The 22,222-nt window shown below is 39.2% G+C and overlaps 1 protein-coding gene across 1 annotated transcript in view; it reads left to right on the forward strand.

Annotated features, from left to right (window-relative positions):
* The first annotated feature begins 6,162 nt into the window (after nucleotides 1-6,162).
* CUNH13orf42 (chromosome unknown C13orf42 homolog) overlaps nucleotides 6,163-22,222 on the forward strand; it is a 28,086-nt gene continuing 12,026 nt past the window's right edge. Inside the window, exon 1 of the mRNA XM_045821183.1 lies at nucleotides 6,163-6,579. Coding sequence (XP_045677139.1) covers nucleotides 6,163-6,579 — 417 coding nt within the window. The remainder of the gene's footprint in view (nucleotides 6,580-22,222) is intronic.

Genomic DNA, 22,222 nt, shown 5'->3' on the forward strand with positions numbered 1-22,222 from the left:
TCCTATGGAGGAGAAAGGATGACACAGCTACCCTCTCAAGGGGAGGGTGACTCGGAGTGGCTTGGCAACTCTCAAGAGGAGAATGCGCTGCGACCCTGCCTGAACAGGCTTTTATTAGGTTTTGGGAGTAGGAATACAGATACAGCTTATTAATCATTGTCTGGCAGTTAGGATCAAATGAACAGATAATGTTGAAAGAACTAAAAGGGCTCATCCCGAGTCAGGGTCTATGACCTAAAAAGCTACAAAACTTAAGAGACTAAACTCATTTCCTGCCCTGGCATTTATAACCTAATTAAGGGCATCCTCCACAAAGCAAGTTTCACAGTATTTTACATATCCTTCCTCAGGCCTAATTACCCTGGGAAGCCCGCTATTTCCAGAGCAGGGCTGCACCACCCCTTGTCATTGTTACAGGCTTGAGTCAGGCAAAGGAGACAAGGCAGCTGAGAGATTTGGAGACTCCTCGAAGGCAGAATGAGGACTCAGGCTTTGTCAAAGCTGAGGGGCAAGAGTTCATCACCCCCTTTTTGCACAGCCCCCCAAGGCTTTCCCTAAGGGCCTTCCCACATGATTGTGCCTGTCTTAGATGGCCCCTCCCATGAGGGATCTTACCCGTCATTGGCTAACCGACCAAGCAATGGGGGCCAGGCAAGGAGCAGAAGCAACGTTCCTTCGAGGGAGATAAGCTTATCTCTTTAGTGGCTTCTGGTCTTGAGGTTTCTCACTCAGCCTTAGCCATGGGGAGTTACAGCTCCTGAAACAAGGCAGGGTGGTTCTCAACATAACACAAATAAGTCATAAGGATATAATGTGCAACATAGGGACTATAGTCAATATCACAGTAACTTTGTATGGTGGCAGATGGATACTAGACTTCTCATGGTGATCTCTTAAAAAGGTATATAAATGTCAAATCACTATGTTGTACACCTGAAACTAGTATAATATTGTATGTCAAGACTATCTTTTTATCTGAGAATCCTGATACATGCTGCAGTATGTCATTATGAAAATAATTCAGAATAAGATTGTGTTCCTAAAATGATCTAAGTATTACATAATTCACTTTTAATTATCCACATTCCTTTTATATTTTGGCAAAAACAAGACCTATTCTTATAGTGATTTATGACACTTGTTTGGGAGTGATGCACTCTATTTTGCCATTAATTTTAACTGAATATACTTAGAAAGATAACTCATGGGGTATATAATATATTCCAAGTCAAATGTAAATAATTTGGAGATCATCCTTAAAAAGAAAAATCTATTCACTGGTTGCCCTCAGTGAGGTCCTCAACACTCCACCTTGATGGCCTCCATATCTTTTTAACAGACTGTGGTCCCTTTACACTGGTGGCCTCAGTAAGCCATGTCTTCTAGTATTCATACCCTGTGTAGTTCCCTCCCCTTATTCTGGTCTTGTAATTTGACTAAGTCAATAAAATGGGCCAGAAGACTAGGCGTCTCATTCTCAACTTAAGCCTCAAGGCTGGCAGTTTCCATCTTTGCACTGTTGGAAGCCCTAAAGAGCCATGTGAGAATTCTGGCTACTCCAGTAGAAGGACCATGTTGGAGAGGGGGAGTCCTGCTGCCCCTGCTCTCTAGCTGGGATGGCTTTGCCTACACATCAGTTCAATGCAGGCACAGGAATGCCACTTACATGTCCAACACAACCCCAGTTACCTTGTAGAATTTTGAGCAAAAAAGTGACTGTTGTTTTTAACCATTAAATCTTGAGATGGCTTGTACATAATAATAGATAAAGCACTAATTTCATTAAATCTTACAGAGCTCCTTTTTAAGGTTTCTGAGTGGAATTTTCTTCTTGTCCCATTTGCCACACTATTCTCTGCTCTGAAGTATTAACAAGTCAGGGTTGTCATATATAGTTATAAGGGTTGTGCACAGTACCAGGGCACCTGCCAAGGCAGTCAATGTAGACTCCTTACCTGTCCTTTGCCTTGAGGGGACATTTTTTATAAATTGCATAAATATGCTTAATTGTCTCCCAGAGCTCTTACAAAAAGTATTCAGTTCAATCAAATCCAAAGTGTTTATCTGTCTTCTAAGCTTCCTTTAACTAATTGCCTGATGCCACCTTTGCTTCCCTTCCAACTCTCTCCAACCCAGTCTCTCATTACAGATCTCCAGTCTTGGCCCAGTGAGGTTATTCTTTCCCACCCACAGAAGCGTCCATTCTTCCTTCCAATCAGCAGCAGTTCTTAAACTGGGCATGTGTTTTCTAAAGAAGGATACAAATGAAGCCATCAGGGTTCTGTATACTCAGGCACCAGGACAATTTAGTCTAATAAACCTCAGATGATCTGATATTTTCTTACAGGTACATTTGTGCATGTGGGTGGGTGGATTTCCAAGGGTGTTAAAATAAGAAGGTGGGGGCTAAACCATCTGTTATTCTATTTTCAGTCTCTAGATATGGATGGCAAAGCCCATGGTATGTGAGTTACTCTGCCCCAGGGAGGCTGTGCTTTATTAAACAAAGGTACAAAGACATAAGACACTGTGCTTGAGCCAGGGAAACTGGTCTATAAGGGAAATTCTTTTCCTCACAATTCATAGCACAACCAGAAAGCAAAATGCTCCAATATGCTGTGCAAATGGACCAACATGACATGAAATACATGTTGTCGAATTTTGTAATCTTATTCTTCATTAAATATTCAACACAGAAAATTTGATCTCTCCCTTTTCTCTTTTCTCCCTTCTTTCTCTATATTCCCTCCTCCATCATGCCCCTTCTCCATCTTACCTGCCTTCTTGGAAATGATGACTCAGAGTTGTTTTCCTGTCAAGGACACAGCCAACAGGATTTCTAGATGCAGATGACTGCACAGATTGTTTTCTTTGACTCTAGATTATTTACGGTTAGTACAGGTGTGGCCTAGTGGGTCTGAAGGCAGAACTACCTTGAGATGGGTGTCCTTCTGAGACTACCCCAGGTTATACCACAATAATAGTCAATGTGCCATTGTGAGGGAGAGAAATAATTACATTCTCACTTGATTTCATGCTGGAAGGAATTGAAATGCCTGGCCATGTGCCCTCTCAGCAGGTCGGCTATTCAGGACAACCAGTATTTCAGGGAAACTCAGAATCATGCAGGGCAGTGGGCTAAAATGGTCATTTGTAAACTACCTACAAATATTGAAAGATGAGATGCTTGGATGCAAAACATTTGCTTGGGACAATATTTTAGCAACCATATGCTGGGAGCTACAAAATAGAAGTAGTAGTAATAATATTTTATATTATTATAAAATAATAACTGGTATTTTGATTAAGCTAATCTGACATGGTAAGCACTATTACCTCATTTAATCATCACAATTCTATGAAAATAGCTAATACTTTTGAAGAGGAGAACACAAAAATTCAGAGTTTAAATAACTTTCCTAAGCTGATAGGTGACATGTCACTCTGCCCTGCCCACCAGACCCTGAGCATCACTGCAGCTCCAGCAAAACAGACCAGGCTCACCTAAGAGCAGACAGAAGTGTGATCAGCCTGCTCCAACCCTACTGCTCATAGCTGTCAGTGCCTGGCATCACTACAGAGCAAATTCCCTGGCCTGCTCTGTCTGTGCCATGGAGCCTGCCCTTTAAATTTGAGAAATTCTGTAATAAAGCAATATTTGTTATGTTGATTCTCTGGGGTCCTGCTCAAGCCTCAAGGCTCTTAATCTACACAAACCAGAGGTCTGGTCTGTGTAAGTGAGAAGATCTCCATAAGCAGCTTTCTTTCAGTACACAGTAAGGATGGTGTTGGAGAGCTGGGCTGGAGGTGGCAGTGAGGATGAAAGCCCTTCTCCTTTCCCCATCTAGGTGCTTACCCAACATTCTCCATGAGATAAGGAAAGAGGCAAGCCTGAGTGACCATTTTGGGAAGTAATGGACATTTGTAGTGTTCTTGAAATCCGACTTTTTAAGACCACAAGTTGACTTCCCATGTGTTCCTTCTAGAGAAGCCATGCAAAAATCTAAATAAGGTATAAAGGCAGTTGCCACTAGGAATAAATTTTCTTGAGCAGAGATGACTAGTAATTTTACAGGGAGAAAGTATTTTTTATCTTCAACTCCTTCAGTAGGAGCTCTGGGCTAGGCTGGTACAGCAGTTGAAAGAGGCAGTGGGCTGGCTTAGTGTTCATGAAATGCTCTGCAAGTGATGTCACTAAAATTGTCTTCAAAAGTCTGGCTCTCTGGAAGGCTCCAACAGGGAGGTAAGGGTAGAGTGGAAAATACACAAGAAATAGTTTTATTCTCTTTGAGATCAAGAGATTAGGTTCTTGTGACATTCTGCATATGGTATGTTAGATTTTAGTTTTTTTATCTATTTGAACTTTTTCTAAATCTATGTAGAGTAAGTATCATTATAAGTCCACTGGCAAAGCTACAGAGAAAGGCTGTGTGGTCACAGTTCCTGGATTCCTCTAGGAAGAAATTCAGTAAGCTTAGAATTCTGGGTGCTTAAATATTGTGCTCATGTGGAGACAAAGAAATTGGCTGGATAGAGGACCTCCAGGAGACTTCAGAGCACATGGCTTTATATGTCCAAGACATCAAGTTGGCAGTGGGACCAGTTTCCCTGGAAACTGGAACATTGGTCTGAGAACTAATTTCTCACTCCGATTTAGACCTTACGCAAATCTCCTAACCTCTCCAGAGCTACCTTCTTCACTAGTGAATTCAGGATTGATAATGATGACAATGAAAATGATGCTTCTCTTCCAAGAAAGCCATAATGTTTCAATAAATTAATTTATGTGGGGAAGTTCATCACCCCTAAAGCACTCTGCAAATGTAGAGTTTAAATGCTTCTGCATATTTGCAGCCATCTTGCCACAGTGACTAAGAGAATGCCCCATGCAAAGAACGTGCTCAATGCAGATGTATTAAAAATGTCATTTTTATTTTATATTTTAAAAGCAAGGTTAGTGTTCTGGAATGGTATATAAACATTTTTTAATTTAATTTTGTAATTATAGACCTCTGAATTTCTGATAAAACCATGGACTCTCTAAAAAAAGAACAAAAATAAATTATGTTAATATATACATCCAATAACATTTCACAAATACTTTCTGGTGGCTCATATCTCCTTTAACATCCACCACAACTTAAGAAAATGCCTATGTGAGAGATATGCAGGCTTCACCTTTCTGAGCAAAGAAATAGACAGTGTAGAAAATATTAGAGAGAACATCCCTGAGATTCTAATGTATTCAAATGGTGCTCTTGAAAAGGAAAAAATAATTTGTGCCTGATCACAACTAGTCTATTTAAATGAAAATGTACTCCAACTGAAAAGAAGAGGTCTGCCCCATATACGTGGCAGCACTCAGCTCACTGATGCTTTTATGAAGAAAGTTGCGGTCTGGTTACCTGAATCCTTCCATTTCCACAATGGGCTGCTATCTGGTGACAGCTGTGAGGTCTTGTTACTTTACAGTGAGGCATCTGCAGGGCGCTCAGATGCCTGCTCAAAACCCAGTTTAACCAGTATCTGTGAGCCAACTGCCAATGGCCCTGGCTTTGTGCATACAGGCCCAGCTACAGCAACTGGATTCTACCTCAAGTAGCACACTGTTTTTGGCTGAGTGTGTTTGGCTGTGTCCTTGCAAAGCAGGATTTCATCTGGATACAGGAATTCAGGATCAGGGCTAGCTCAGCAGAATTGGAAAGGTAAAATTTCACAGCAAGATCAGATCAAGCCAAAATCACATCCAGAAATGGAAAATGAAAAGGAAAGGAAATAGTTGAGTGGGAAAAGAATTGTCTTGCTTTCCCCATCCAGCCAGGGCCTTTGAAAGAATAGCACAGAAGGTATTTGCACCAAATGGTGCTTAGAACTAGCCAGGGTGTTTGCTTTTAAGTTGACAGGACACTCACTGTCTCTTCTCCTCAGGTAGTTTATGGCATCTTGGTTATTGGGTATAAATGTATCCCTCCCCACACATAAGAGATGTCCTTGTTTTCTGCCTGACTGAGCCCACACTTGCTATTGGGATTCCAGAGATCAGAGCCCTCCTGGAAGGCAGATGGCCTCTGCAGGCCTGCATGTTGGCTTCTCCACCCCCAGCTAGATCAAGTGGCACAGTGCAGGCAGCTGGAAGGTACTCTCGGAGAGAAATCGAGCACCATGTTCAGAAAGCTCCACTCCATCTTTAACTCCAGCCAGCAAAGGAAAGCAGAGGTGGCTGAGGGTTCCTACTACAGTGGAGCCAGCCCCACAGTGCAGCTGATCCACAGCAGCTCCATGTATGTGGTGGGGGACTACGGGGAGAAATTCAGTGAGTCCTTAAATAAATACAAAAGCACCAGCAGCATGGACACAAGCCTGTACTACCTGCAGCAGGAGGGAGACCGGGTATGGATGTTTTCACGCACTCAGGACTGTCTACAATACCTACAGGAGCTTCTGGCCCTGCGGAAAAAGTACCTGAGCAGCCTCAATGACTTGAAGGCCAAGCCCACCCAGGGTTTCTCCATCACCTCTTCCAAATCATCCAAGGGAGAAAAAAAGGCCCGAGGCCAGTCCACCACCAAAGAAATAAAGGTAAGTTCCATGGAGAAGCACAATTGAGATGGGAGTTGTTCCAAGAGCCTTTGATGCCTCATTGAAACCTAGCTCATCCCTGAACAGCTTAGTTAATGTGCATGTTCTAAGCAATGGCTCAGTTGTCCTCACTCTCCATTGCTATCTGTCAGCCTGGGAAGAGTGATTAGTCCCATGCTGATTTTCTAGGTTGAAGCAATGGGAAGGCCAGGTTCATGATCCCAGAGAAGCCTGGCGGGGGGGAGGGAGGGGTACAGTATCAGGCAGCACTGTTATTGTATGGTGCATCTATTTTAATTTAATGCCCATTTCATGGATGCGATCATGCTTGTTTGATGTTTGGGTGACAGCAAAATCATTTCTCAACAAATTATTGCTGTTATTTTTTATAATTGCAATCACATCTAAAAATCCCAGTAAAAGTGAAATCTTCATGTGAACAAGATGTTTTCAAATATCTGGCTGCTTAGCCCCATGTGAATCAAATAACTGGAGGCTTTGCTCCATCAGGACCCTGGACCCTGATATTTTGGAGACTTAGGCACAGCCACAGAGAGTTTATACCTTGACAGAGATTGCACAACAGATTTGCTGGCATTGGAAGCTTCAAGCCAAGGGAGACTTAACAGGAAATTAGCAAAGTAAATAACTTGAATTTATCTGATCATTTTTACCCATTGCAGTGTTTGTGTACAGTACCTTTCTTTGAGCATTTTAATGATATCGGAAAAGAAGTGGGGAATGGCTCCCTCTGTATCACAGAATCGCAAGCTGAGGCCCAGTGACCTGATTCAGACAGCACCCCTAATTCAGTCAGTTACTCATTTCTATATTTACTCAATATTTTTAATGCCTGAGGTTTGAGGTTGTTTTTTTTTAATATATTTCCATCAATCATTTTCCTGATGACAGGACTCTAAAGTGTTCAAAAAAGGCCTGTCTCTCACATTCTGGCTGTCTTCCCAGAGGATTCCTCGGGCCATGCAAGCCCGATTAACTTTGAATGACTGACTGACCTACTATCAAATCTCCAGGGCTTGGCCTTATCCAACTCGTTTCAATTCTTGGCATTCCCTCCCAAGTGAGGGCAGTTTAAGTAATCAATTTACCTCCAAAAGTGTGTCATGTTGGGGCCTATACAAAGGGTCCTACTCTTAAGTACCAGTACTGACCCTGGGCCAGCTAACTGTAGATTTGTGAGTCAGTCACCCCTCTTTTGGGTCCACTTCTGATAATGAGGAGGCAGCAGTGGCTTCTGGACTCCCTTCCAGCTTGAGTTTCCTGTGTTCCAGGCTCTGGTTAGATTCCCTCTAAGCACTACATTTTCCTGAAAAAAATGGAGTCTCTTTTGTAAAACTGAGCTTCCTTCTTCTATGCTCCCTTCTTAGTTCAGTTGTCTAAAGACAGACAGGGTTAGAGCCAGAACAAAGAGATCTGGCTGAGTAGGAATGGCCATGAAGAGGGTTACAGACACAATGCAGTGTAAGAGTTTCTTCTCACCATGGTATAACTGGAAAAGAGTTTCAAAAGGACTTCAAAGTCAGTCAGAACAAGATCCACATTTTAACTCTTTATTTATAAACAAAAACTTTGTGCCTTTGTCAGACTAAGTTTACTTCTCTGGTCTTTTATTTTTGTATCATATAAATGGAAATAAGAATCTACCTTGTGAGAAGAAAGCAAGATCCTGCCTGTGGTAGGACCTGGTACATATAGGTAGTCCAGTGTTTGCTGACAGTGAAATGTAAGATGCAGCCTTTAGACAAGAATCTCTCCTTCATCACTTCAAAAGAAAGAGCTGTATGCTGAATGTAGCCTGAGAAACATTGGGCACAGGCTCTATATCTTCAAAAGGACAGTCTGGCAAGGTGGCTTGTGCCTGCCTGACTGTCTGAGCACAGAAGGGGCAGGGAAACAGGAGAGTTCCTTCCTTCTGGAATGTTATCACCTTTCTGCATTGGTATAAAATGATGTTTAGTGCTAACAATATATTTTTTTCTTGACCTCCTCTTATATGCTGAATTGTGTCTCCCCAAAATCAAATGTTTAAGTTCTAACATCCACTACATCAGAAGGTATCCTTATTTGGAAAAAGGGTGATTAGAGATGTATTTAGAGAGTTAGGATGATTGCAAATTATTAGTGTTTGCCCCTAATCCAACATCACTGGTGGCCTTATAAAAGGGTACACTAGGACCCACGCACATTCACAAGGGAAAATGCTATGCGAAGATTGTATTTATGCTGCCACAAGCCAAGGAACTACCATAAGCTGGAGAGGGGACTAGAACATCCTTCCCTAGTACTGTCAAAGGCAGTATGGTCCTGCTGACACTCTGATCTCTGATCTGACTTCTGACCTTTAGAACTGTGACAGAATAAATTTCTGTTGGTCTAAGCTGCCCAGTTTGTGGTATTTTGAAATAGCAGCCATAGGAAATGAATACGCCCCTCTGTAGAATCAGCTTTGGTTCTTCTCAAACATTAGTCTAAACGCATCTTTATTCTACCATTTGTCACATCCTATTGTGGTTGTTAGCATGTGCATCTCCCTTGGTGGACTGCAGTGAGCTTGGTGAGTCTGATGAAGCTGAAACAGTATCTTTATCATTTTCTGACCCCCAAAGCATTACAATGACTATGGTCACTTATGAATGCTTTATAAATGTAAAAGTCTGCTGTTTTTTATGCTGTAGAGCATGGGAGAGCTGGCCTTCATGTAGAGAGTGAACAATGTTCCCTGTAGTTCTGGACACTATGGCAAGCCCTCTCTCCCTCCCCACAAATACCAGCTACAAAACCCAAGTTTCCCTGTTTCTTTTTGGTGGAAAAGATAATGACTTTGAACCTTTTTAAAAGTGGTGGAGGGTGGAAGAGGGCAAATGGGGATAAAATGTAATGGAGAAAGATTTAGGGTGGTAAACACACAATACAACATACAGATGATATATTGTATAATTGTATACCTGAAAACTATATAATTTTTATTAACCAATGTCATCCCAATAATTCATTAAAAAGTAAGTTAAAACAAATTAAAAATAAACTTTTGGTTAAAATTCTCGGTAAGAAATAGATTTTATATATTAACCCAGTTTACAGAAACATATAACCAAAACAGAAGTTCTCTCTTTGGTACTCTAATATTTTTCAAAAAATATTCTGTTTTTTGTTTTAGTTGTTATACCTTACAGCTTTAAGGCCTTAAATTTATGTATGTATGTATGTATGTATGTATGTATGTATTTATTTATATTGTTGTTCAAATACAGTTGTCTCCATGTTTGGTCATGACACACTAAATTGATCTCATAAACCACTACTAGGTCAAGACCCATAGTTTCTCATATCCTCAAGTAAGGCATTAGAATAGGTCCAAATGAAATGTTAATATGTACTAAGGCATGATGCACTAGGATGACAAATGGTATGTTACCCTAGCACTCCAGAGATGCTGATAACCTGGAAGAGCACCTACATGGGATGATGGAAAGAGGAAGTGAGGTGAGCCTGGATTGGATGTGAGAAGACCCCTGGGCCCTGTATGGTGGGTCCTGGCCAGGCCCTGTGACAATTTGCTTCTCCATCAGAATAATGGGTTATTATAAAAACAAATAAAAACAAGCTTTTTGTAACATTTTAAAATCAAAACAAACAAAAATTTCATATTTGAAGAGGTTTGTATTTGTCAGTGTTGGACATGAGCTATAATTTGGGACTCATTGTTTGGATGACCAAATGTTATAATTTCTGACACAGTAAAAAATTCATGTGGAAGAAAGATGATATATTTGAAATGATCCTGTCCTAGAACATATAGTTTCTGAACCTATAGGGAAAAGTAACCTGATTCCCTTGCCCTGAGCACCTGGGGTGTTTCTTCCATCAAAAAGGAATGGTGGGTCTCTTTCACACTTATCTCCTCCCGCCCCTGAGCTGCAGCCCAGGCACAACGAGGAACAATCAATAGTTATTCCTGACTTCTAATCATTTTCCAAACCAATGTATTGACTATTAACCCCACACTAGAGATTAAAAAAAAGCTGGGGCTCAAAAATATTAAGTGATGTATGTAAAGCTATGCACCTGATGAAGAGAGAATCAGTCTCTATCATGCCAGAACTCATACTCTTCTTGTTCATGGTACCTTTCAATTGGACAATATATTCTGAGCTTGTATAATATATCAGATGTGGTAGTGTGCAACTCAGGCTGCTCTATCCTGCATATCTGGGCCAGGGAGAGTCATTCTACCCTGCATGGATTCTGTGGTTGGGTTAAGCTCCCACATGAGGTTGCGTGGCTTGGGCTCTCCTTGTCCAAAACAAACCTGAACCAGAAGCATGACTGGAAGACTCTCTCCTCTCCACAGTTCTTGAGTAAAAATTCCCTATGTCTTGACACTTTCTCTTCACATGGCTAACTCAGATTCCACTTTTACTCTTGGTATCCTTAGAATTTAAATATTGAGTTTCCACTACCTACTTTTGCATTAGGAAAAAAGCTAGGTAGTGAATGGTGTGAGCACTGCTGCAATAGAAACTTGGTAATGAGTGGGTATTGTGTCCTCAAATCATTTCAACAGAAATATTTTTTTATACTTCCCAATTCATTCTACAGAATATCTGAGTGAATCATACACTAGCAGAATAAGGTAGCAACAGATGTTGGAAAACAAGAGAAAAACCATCAACAGAAAATTAAAAGAATATGCAGGTCATGCCACTAATTCAGCTGCTATAGATGAGTTTAGATTTGGCTCTGCACTTTCTGGAAGCTACAATAAAAATAGAGCTGGGCTTGTTTCAACATTTTGATCTGACACAAAGAACCATAACCATTGCTTAAGGAAAGTAATATTTTCCCCAGTTTTAAAATTTAAAATTTCTCTTATGAAACTTGATGCAGAGAACCATGCATTATGTGGCTGGTAATTTCCTTAATAATATTTTAATAACAATACATCATTAATTCATTCTTTGTTCACTAGCATATTTATTGAGTATATACTATGTGTCAGGGACTATTCTAGATAATGATAAGCAAGTTAAAGTTGTCCTCATGGGTGATCATTCTTCTGGGAGAGCAAGACAGTGCACCATAACACAGATTTCTAGTTCCATTATCTTAGAATTCCTGCTGTGACAACCAGGATGCAGCATTACACTGGGTCTTAGTGAGGGCCTAAGGAATGGCATGTAGTAGCTTCTATGAGTGAATTCAGATGTCAGAGGCATAGATAGACCTTATGCTCTTCCAAGATCTTTGTCAAAATCCTCTGAATATGTAGCTCATCCTTTGAGAGTAAAAAGCCTGTAAAAAGTAAAAAGAAATACTTCCTGTAATTCCTCCTCACTCCATCCTAGCATCTCAAAAAGATATAACTGGTACTTGACTGGCCTTGGCCTCAGTGTGTTTTTCCATCACCTTTTTCTTTCCATAGTAATTTCTTCACACTACTGGGAGGCGTTGTGGGCTATCTCACTGTTCTCTTTTCATTCCTCCTCATGAACATCACTTCTCTCAGCTGGGCTTTCTTTACTTTTTTAAATAACATGTTTAATTCACATGTGATAAAACTTACCCTTTAAAGTGTATACCTGAGTGGATTTTAGTATATTCAGAATTATGCAACCATCAACACTATCTAATTTCAGATATTTTCACCCATTTTAGCTTATTTTTGTTGTTGCAGTAAAATAAATATAATATAAAGTTCACCACTTTAAAGATAGCACTTGAATGAGTGTTCCTTAAAGATAGTTCCTTGAATGAATACTGTTTGGTGTCTCCAGATTATGGGTAATTAAGTTCACCACAGTTTATGAATTCTTAAGAAATTAAGTATTGGGAGATCTGGACACCCAAATGCAAAAAATGAAACTTGATCACCAAGTTACAACATACACAAAAATAAATTCAAAGTGGAGGAAAGACTTAAATATAAGTTATGACAGCATGAAAGTCCTATAGGAGAACATAGGCAGGAAAATCTCAGATATTCCATGCAGTAGTATTTTCACCAATGTGTCCCCTAGGGCAAGGTACATACATAAAGGAAAGAATAAACAAATGGGGTCTCATCAAAATAAAAAGCTTCTGCATGGCTAAAGAAAACATCATTAAAATTAAAAGAGAACCAACCATATGGGAAAACTTATTTGCAAATGATACCTTCAACAAGGGTTTGATCTCCAAAATATATAAAAATCTCACATAACTCCACTCCAGGAAGGAAAACAACCCAATTTAAAAAAATGAGCAAAGGACCTCAGCAGACACTTCTCCAAGGAGGACATACAGAGGTCCCAGAGACATATGAAAAGATGCTAAGCATCACTAGCCATCAGAGAGATGCAGATTAAAACTGCAATGAGACACCACTTCACACCAGTGAGAATAACCATCATAAATAAGTCAACAAACAAATGTTGAAGAGGTTGTGGAGAAAAGGAAACCCTAGTGCACTGTTGGTGGGAATGCAGACTGGTACACCCTGTGAGGAAAACAACGTGGCACTTCCTCAGAAAACTAAAAATGGAACTACCTTTTGACCCAGCAATACCACTATTGGGATTATACTCTAAGTATCCTGAAATACCAATTCAAAAGAACCTGAACACCTCAATGATCACAGCAGCACAATTTGATCTGAGACAAAGAACTATAGCATTGCTTAAGGAAAGTGATACTTTCCAAATGTTGGAAGCAACCTAAGTGCAGATTGCTAAATGAATGGATCAAAAAACTATGGTACCTTTACACAATGGAGTACTACACAGTGGAAAGAAAGAAAGAGCTTCTTCCCTTCACAACAGCATGGGTAGAACTGGAAAGCATTATGCTAAGTGAAATAAGCCAGGCAGTGAAAGAGCAATAGCATATGATCTTACCTATAATTGGAACCTAATCAACAAAACAACAAGCAAGTAAAATACAACCAGAAACATTGAAATTAAGAACAAACCAACAGTAACTAGAGAGGAGGGGGGAGAGGGATAATAGAGGATAAAAGGGGAAGGGTGATCAAGGAACATGTATAAAGGACACATGGACAAAGCTAAAAGGGATAGGTTAGAAGATGGGAGGTGGAGGGGTGGGAGTGAGGAATGTGGTGGGGTGAAAATGGAGACAACTTTACTTGAACAAGAGTTTTTTAAAAAATAAATTAAGTGTTTTTCTTTGAATAATTTTATGTAAATTGTTAAAGAAAAGTATGTCTTTTCAAACTGTTAATTGGCAGCTAATAACCAGTTCTTCATACTAGCCTTTTGTGAACTTTTCCAAATTACCACTTATGTAAACCAAAAATAATTCATTCAAAAAACTATTAGACCCTAATTAATATATTTTAGAACTTTATGTAAATATATATGTATTTAGAACTTTATGTAATATATTAGTAGTACACTAGAAAATAAGTTTCTTAAGAGGTCATGGAAGCTCTAAAAATACTTTTTTTAGAAATTAGGAGAATATTTTCAGTAAAGGTTTGACAAGTTTTAATTTTTTAAAATATAAAATAATCTTAAGGACACTTAAAACTTAAATATAAAATAGTCTTTAAGAACACTTAAAACATTTTTAAATCATTTTAAAGTATATGCTTCAGTGGCATTAAGTACATGCACAATGTAGTGTAACTCACTACTATTTCCGGAACGTTTTCATTAGCCCAAACAGAAAATTTGTATCTATTAAACAATAACTCCCCACTTCTCTTGCCTCATCCCTGGTAACTTCTATTCTTCTTTCTGGCTCTATGAATTTGCCTATTCTAGGAACCTCATATAAATGGAACCATACTATATTTGTCCTTACATGATTGGCTTTTTTCACCTAGCATAAAATTTTCAAGGTTCATCCATGTTGTAGCATGTGTAAGAACTGCCTTTGTGTGGCTGATCACTTTGGGTATTTATGAAAGGTGAAGAGGAAATGTTTCAAATTATGCTCTGACTGAGAACAAATACTCATTGACATTTGGGGTCCTTACTGAGGATAGTTCCACATAGAAAGGCAGGTGAACTGGTAAACAGCTAGCATCCTACCAAGTGAACCGGGCTACATAAGAGATGATCCCCAGGGAGGCTGGCCATAGAACAAGAGCTGGTCTAGTGAAGATTCACTTTTAGAAAATCTTTATATACAAATAACTGTGTAAGAAGGAAAAAAAAACAACTAAAAACAACACAACCACCAATACAGTAGCCCCTGATGGCAGGCCAGGTCAGTGTGCAGATCTCGTGAAAACAAGCTGCTCACATTCCCAGAACCACGATCCCCCAGGAGAAATCCTGTCCTCATCAACTTGCTGGGTGGCAGAGCCCAGACGAATTACTCAAACGGTGAAAATCTCAAAGCATGGTCACCTAGAGGGAAATGAAGAGACAGAAATGATGACTTGAGCATGATAATTATTTTCTTGTAGTAACAGTAAAGAAAACAACCTTAAATAGTAATGGTTGCATTAGCTCTGACTTCAACAGGTAGATGTGTATGTACTTACCAACCATAGCATTTGTTGGCCAAGGTGGAAAACACAATGTATGCTTGCCACTTGTCTGTAAAATAATATTGTCTAAAGCACTCACCTTTATTGATTACAGATACATGTATGTAGTATTTAAAATAATAAAACAGAGCAAACATTTGAGGGCTTACTGTGGACCAGACATACTATTCTAGGTACTTCATCTGGTTTATTTCTCTTAAAACCAGGTACCTTGTCTCCAGAGGTCTTGCTTTTAATTTAGCTCCAGTTTTGTAATGTAAAGTTGGATTTTTAATTCCATAATCACACAGAACAGTTCTTTCAATACTGTAAATTCTATTTTTTCTCTGTGAACTTCCACCTCTTTGATTCATCATTCACCTTCTGCCTCCCAATTCACCTTCTGGTTTTACCTGCTTCCCAGTACAAACTGGACCCCTAGTCATTTCAATTATGCCCCAAACTCCTGCCCAGGCTTCTCCTGCTGAAATCAAATGAGGTGGTCGCCTGCACCAGCAATCTGTTACTACTACTGCTTCCCAGCAGTGAAACATGACTGCTGATTTAATCCAAGAAAACTCATGCTGCCTGTTGTTAAGTGGGCCTTCACTACTGCTCAGCAATCCTCTCACAACACACTGAAGCATCCACAACAGCTGCTCTAAACTTCTTCCAGGATTAAACTCCCAAATGCCCCCATCTATCCCTTTGTTAACTATCTTACCATGGGTTTATCTAAAGTCCACCCAAAGTAGGATTGCCAGATAAAATACAGGATGCCCAACTAAATGTGTATTTTAAATAAGTAAGGAATCATATTTTAATATAAGTATGTCCCAAATTACTGCATTTCAGAAATATTTAAATGACATTTAAAATAATAGACAGCAAACTATATACTGGGAGCCCACCAAATATTGTACAGAGCATACTTAATACTAAAAACTTATTCGCTTTTTACCCAAAATTCCAATTTTACTGGGCATCTTGTATTTTAATCTGCTAAATCTAATTCAGTCAGATTCCCTTCTCTCCATTTTCAGAAGTGTCCTTTCTTTTCAAAGGTTACCTCTCTGACCTACAGTAATGATCTTTCTCTTTACCTCATTTTCTTCATTCTACACATTCCTTCCCTTTTACTTTCAACCATTAGGTCATCCTTACTATGATTTAATGGTCCCAATTCTTCACCCTTCCATGAACCCATGCCTTTTGACATTTCTCTAAGGAGGTGAATTCTATTTCCCTATCCCTTGAATCTGGGCTTGGCCATATAAACTGCTCTGACCAACAGAATGAGGCAGAAGTGCCAGTGTGTCTGTCTGGAGTCTAGTTCTGTTTGTCTTCTTAAAACTGTTCGTCTATCTCTGTGACAAAGGTATGCCCACACAAGCCATATAGTCCTGGGAGGAGGATTATAGGTAAATAAAACAGAGCCCAGGCTAGTAGGTTTGCAGATGCACGAGCAAGGCCAACTGACATCAGTCAACTCTCAGACATGTTAATGATAATAATTACTCTTTTAAGCCACTGTGTTTCAGAGTGTTTGTTATGCACCAAAAAGTAAATAAAACATCTGAAAGTTGTTTTAAAGCTAAATAAAACACCTGAAAAACCTCTTCTTGACCTTTCTACCCCAACTTTCTCTCTTGCACTTCCAACCAGCTGCAGAAGATGGCCTTGTTTTTTGGCCTCTGCTCTCTGCTACCTATTCTTGTTATCTAAACCACTTATCTCCTAAATGACATCCCAAACCTCCCAGTGGTCAGTCGTTTGTCTTTAGCTCTGTCCTCATCCAACTTGGCCTCTGTACATCACTTGATACTGTAGAATCATCTGGCACTTCAGTTTAATCCCCCCCCTCACTATACTGTACTCACCTCAGTTTCTCTGTTTTGTCTTTTTAAGAGGCTCACCTTCTCTCTTCTGCTCTTCTGGGAGTTTATTTATTCTCCTAACACCAACTATCATACATTTGACTCACACATCTTTATCTCCACTCCCTATCTCCCTTCTAAACTCTAGTTCAGTTGGTTTTCAAACTATGGCATGTGTTAGAATTACTCAGAGGGCTTATTAATATTCAGGCTGCTAGGGCCCCACTTCTCAAGTTGCATATTCAGTAAATCTGGGGTGAAGCCTGAGATTTTACATTTCTAAGGAGTTCTCAGTTGATGCTGATGCATCACTTTAAAAACCACTATCTTAGTTTCATATTTCCATCTACCAGTCTCCACCTAGTTATCCACAGATGACTCAAACATCACATACAGGGCCAGTCAGGGATTTTTGGTTGTAAGTGCTAGGAACCAATTTGGGCTAACTAAAGCAAAAACAAGATTTTATGAGTGAGCTCACAGAATCTATGTGAAAGCTACTGAACTATGCTCCAAATAACAAAGTAGGCACATTACCTCTAAGTCTGACAAGGTAAGCAGAGTTTTTTTGTGTTTTTGAGTCCCTATGTTCAAGATTCAGTTCTAAACAAGTGTCCCTTACTCACAGTTGTGCCAGAGCTCCTGGTTCAGGTCCTCAGAATCAAGCAGGTGGATTATTAAAATAACCTCTTAACTGATTTTCTTGCCCTAAGCTAACCTCCAATTCTTTCTCCACATCATATTCAGTTATCTCTTTAAAGCACAAGCCATCTTCTTCTTTGCCTTGTCTTGTGTCGTGTTCCTGTCTTATCTTGTTTTAAGTAAAAAAAAAATTGCTTATAAATGCAAGTGGTTGGGATACTTTTGCTTTAGCAGACTCATAAAATGGGAAAGTAGTTTTAGAAGGTGGGGAATACTTTATATTGTTATGAGAGAACCTTAGTAACTGGGCAAGGGTCAGAGTGGTTCCAAAATTTTGCATAGAAACCTCTCTAGGAGCCTTTAAGAGATCAACACCTCACTGGACTAAAAGTCCCTCAATGACAAGGACAACCTAGTCCTCATTTTATCACCAGTTCCTAGTTCATAGTAGGCACCTAAGGAAATGAAGAATGTCTTCACCTCCAGGCCCTCCCTACTTTAGATTACAGGCATACTGCAGAGATATTGAGGGTTGGGATCCAGACCACCACAATGAGATAAGTATCACAGTAAAGCAAGCATTAACCTTTTTGCTGGTGGAGGGTCCAGCCTTCAATTTTTTTTAATTGAAGAAAAAAGCAACATCTGTGAAGCTCAATGAAGTGAAGCCCAATAAAACAAGATATACTTGTACTGTATTGTCTCTTACTTGATTTCCTTGTCTGCAGTCTCTGCCTGCAGTCTCTGCCTGCCTACCTCCTCACTATCAGACCTTCCTGTATGCCATACTAAATCAAGCCAACTGTCACATTCTGCTCAAAACTTTCTGACTCCATTGTACATGTTTGCCAACTCTCAACTCCGAAGTGTTCAAAGCCTTCCATAACCTGGTTCCAACCATTTTCCTAGGTTTTCTTCCACTCCTTATATTGTCAACCAATCTGGATGAATATTTCTTTAACATAATTTACTTTTTCTGCTCTTGTTAGTTCAGTTCCACTTTTTGGAATGTCTTTCTTCCATGGAGTACATCCTACCCTACATTCAAATGCCTGGACACTTTTTGAGGCCAGGTTTACCAGTCACTTACCACAGCCAGAAGAAACTTTATTAATTCTCCTGTTGATCATTTGGTTCTGAGCAGCTTGGATTCCTGATTTGCCTGCCTGGATGAACTAGCTACAAACTGTATACCTCTCCCTGCACCCACCCCATCCTCTGTCCCAACTAAAGAAATTCACCTGCTACAAGAATGATTTAAAAGAAGCCAATGGAATTCTGGAGAATGCCTGCCAAAAGTGATTGAGAGTAGTTTTGTTCTGACAATAGCTTTCAGAATCAATTTTCTATAGTGGTCATTCATCCTGTTTAATGAAGTAAGACCATGTCAACAACTAATAGAAGATTCTTTCTCCTCTATGGCAGGAGGGTCTAAATTCTAGTCATCTTCCCTGACTAGTGTGACTCAGTGGATTGAATGACCACTTGCAAAGCAAGGGATTCTCAGTCAGGGCACATGCCTGGGTTGTGGGCCAGGTCCCCAGCAGGAGGAGTGTGAGAGGAAACCACATATTGATGTTTTTATCCCTCTCTTTCCCCCCTCCCTTGCCTCTAAAAATGAAAAAATAAAAAATCTAAATAAATGATTAAAAAATAAATTCTAGTAATCTAAAATTATTCCAATGATTCCAATTATATCCATGCTGTTGCCAAGGGAAAGGGCTCCTTCTTACTTTCTGCTGTGTAGTATTCCATTGTGTAAATGTACCACAGTTGTTTTTTTTCTGATCCACTCATTTACTGATGGGCACTTAGGTCGTAAATAGTACTTCCAGCACTTGCCTATTGTAAATAGTACTGCTGTGAACATTGAGATGCATTGGCTCTTTTGAATTGGTGTTTCTGGATTCTTAGGGTATAATCCCAGCAGTGGGAAGGTCAAAAGGCAGTTCCATTTTTAGTTTTAGGAAGAAACTCCATACTGTTTTCTACAGAGGGTGCACCAGTCTCCATTCCCACCAACAGTGCAGTCGGGTTTCCTTTTTTCCACAGCCTCGCCAGTACTTGTTGTTTATTGATTTGTTTATGATGGTCATTCTGAGCAGGATGAAGTGGTATCTCATTGTGGTTTTAATTTGCATCTCTGTGATAGCTACTGATGCTAAGGATCTTTTCATATGTCTGGGCCTGCTGTATGTCCTCCTTGGAGAAGTGTCTGTTCAGGTCTTTTGCCCATTTTTTATTTGGGTTGTTTGTCTTTCTGGATTGGAGTCATGTGAGTTATTTTATATACTTTGGATATCAAATGCTCATATGAGGTATCATTGGCAAATATATTTTCCCATATGTTTGGTTCCCTTTTCATTTTGCAGGTGTTTTCTTTAGCCTTGCATAAGCTTTTTCATTATGCTAAGTGAAATAAACCAAGCAATGAAAGACAAATACTATATGTTCTCTCCTATAAGTAAAACCTAATCAACAAACAAATGAGCAAGCAACATATAACTAGAGACATTGAAATAAAGAATCTATTGGCAGTAACTAGAAGGGAGAAGAAGGACACTAATGAGGGAAAGAAGGGGAAGTGTCATCAAGGAATATGTGTAAAGGACCCATGGACAAAGCCAAAGGAGGGAAGGATTGAATGAGGAAGGGGTATGAGGTAGGGGAAAGTCATGACAGGAAAATGGAGACAACTGTACTTGAACAACAATACGAAATAAAAATGAAAAATGAAATTATTCCAATTTACCCATATATAAATCACATGTGGGAAGGGAAGCAGGTTCTTAATTTGTTTCACATGGATGAGAAATATTTTTTAGATATGTTCGGTAGACTTTCTACAAACATAGTGATATTTAAATGCAAGTTTTCTGTGACCATCAGTTGCAAGATGGGAGTGGTGGGGTGTCACCATCACATAACCTGTATGTGGTTTGCAGAACTGAGAGGCAGTAAAGTTCTATATGAACTGCAAAAAATATTCCATTATGCTTGGCAGAGCTCTCCATAACAGACAATGTAATAATGATTGATAACAGAGCATATGATTTCTGTAGCCCCTCTCAAACTGCTGGATGGGTAATTATGTTTTCCAATCTATCTTCCAGGCATGTTCTGGAAGCAATATTTCCTCCTCCCTTTTTCCTCTCAATCACAGTCTGGTCACCTGGCTAATGTGTTTTTTAGGCAGCAGAGAAATCACTTCCTCAAGAAGCCATTTCTTATATCAATAATCTACAATAATACATTGGATTTCTCTCCTCCCTCTCTCTGACCCCCATCTTAGTACTCAGTACTTAGCAGATAGCACTGAAATTTTCTGTTCATTTGCTATTTCTGCTACTGGCCATCAGTTCACTGAGTGGGGGGACCGTGTCTTTTTTTTTTTTTCATCTCCAACCTCTGGCAAGGCTCCAGACACATAGTAGATGTCAATAAAGCAATAATCTGATAAACTCCAACTGTAATTTAAGAAGTAAACTTACCAAATTTAGTGGAGGATCTGGAAAACTAATAGGTTTGTAGCTTTTGGTCAGTCAAAAGTGATCTTTTTTTCTAAAGGAGAATACAGTTTGAGTATATTCATATGAAATCAGATCCTAATAATTAAAACATCCAGTGTGTGATGGCTTAGAGCTCACATCAAAAGGACACTTTTTTAGGTAAACATTTTTCAGGTGATTTTAGTTTTGTGAAAAAACAGAAATCACAGGGTGCCAAGTCTGGGCTGTAGCAGAGATGTGTCACCTCAGTGATTTGATGTTTTGCCAAAAAAGTCTGCATGAAATGTGATATGTGAGTGGGCATGTTGTTGTGATGAAACTTCCAGTCACCAGTTGCCCATAGCTGTGGCCTTCTGAATCATCTGAATAGTTTCCACAGAAGAATATTCAAGCTTAAGGCAAAATTTGATGTGGATTCATTGCTTTACTTGCTCAGTCATTTTGAATGCAATAGCCACACAGTACACATGTTCACTCAATGGCATCTACCACCTCCAATGACTAGCACAATGAAATTGTCATTGTCCACACATGCACATTCCAGTCCACTCCCCTTGGCTGCAGGTTACATCAATGTTGCACAAACCACTCTCATCATATTAACAATGGCTGGACTTTTTCTGGACAGACTTTGTCATATTTATACTAAAAAATTACCTATCATTTATTTGAAATTGGAATTTAAATGCTATTCTATAATTTTATTTTCTTAATTTGACAAAACTAATGTGTATGTATGTATATATATATATATATATATATAAAATGTCTAAATTGACTAAATTTGGTTCATACCATGTACCTTTTAAATCTTTTTTCAGTTAATATTGTGTATTGTCAATTCTTTCCCATCTCATTAACTAGTTTTTGCAAGCTCAAGTTTTAATGGCAAAAATGTAATAATCTACAGTCTTTGAACTTTGTTAAAATTATAAATACATACATCTTACTGTATTTAGAAATGTGATTAATGGGTCAAGAATTAAAGGTCATACATTTTTAAAGATTCTTCTTCATATTTCAGAAGCATAGTTCTTCATTCTTCTTTCAGAACAATGTTATAATTATACTTTCCTCAATAGTGACTTAGAAAGCACTTCTTTTTAATTTTTTAAAATTTT

This window comes from Phyllostomus hastatus, unplaced genomic scaffold, assembly GCF_019186645.2.
Source record: "Phyllostomus hastatus isolate PE091 unplaced genomic scaffold, TTU_PhHast_1.1 phas_scaffold_46, whole genome shotgun sequence".
NCBI lineage: Eukaryota > Metazoa > Chordata > Mammalia > Chiroptera > Phyllostomidae > Phyllostomus > Phyllostomus hastatus.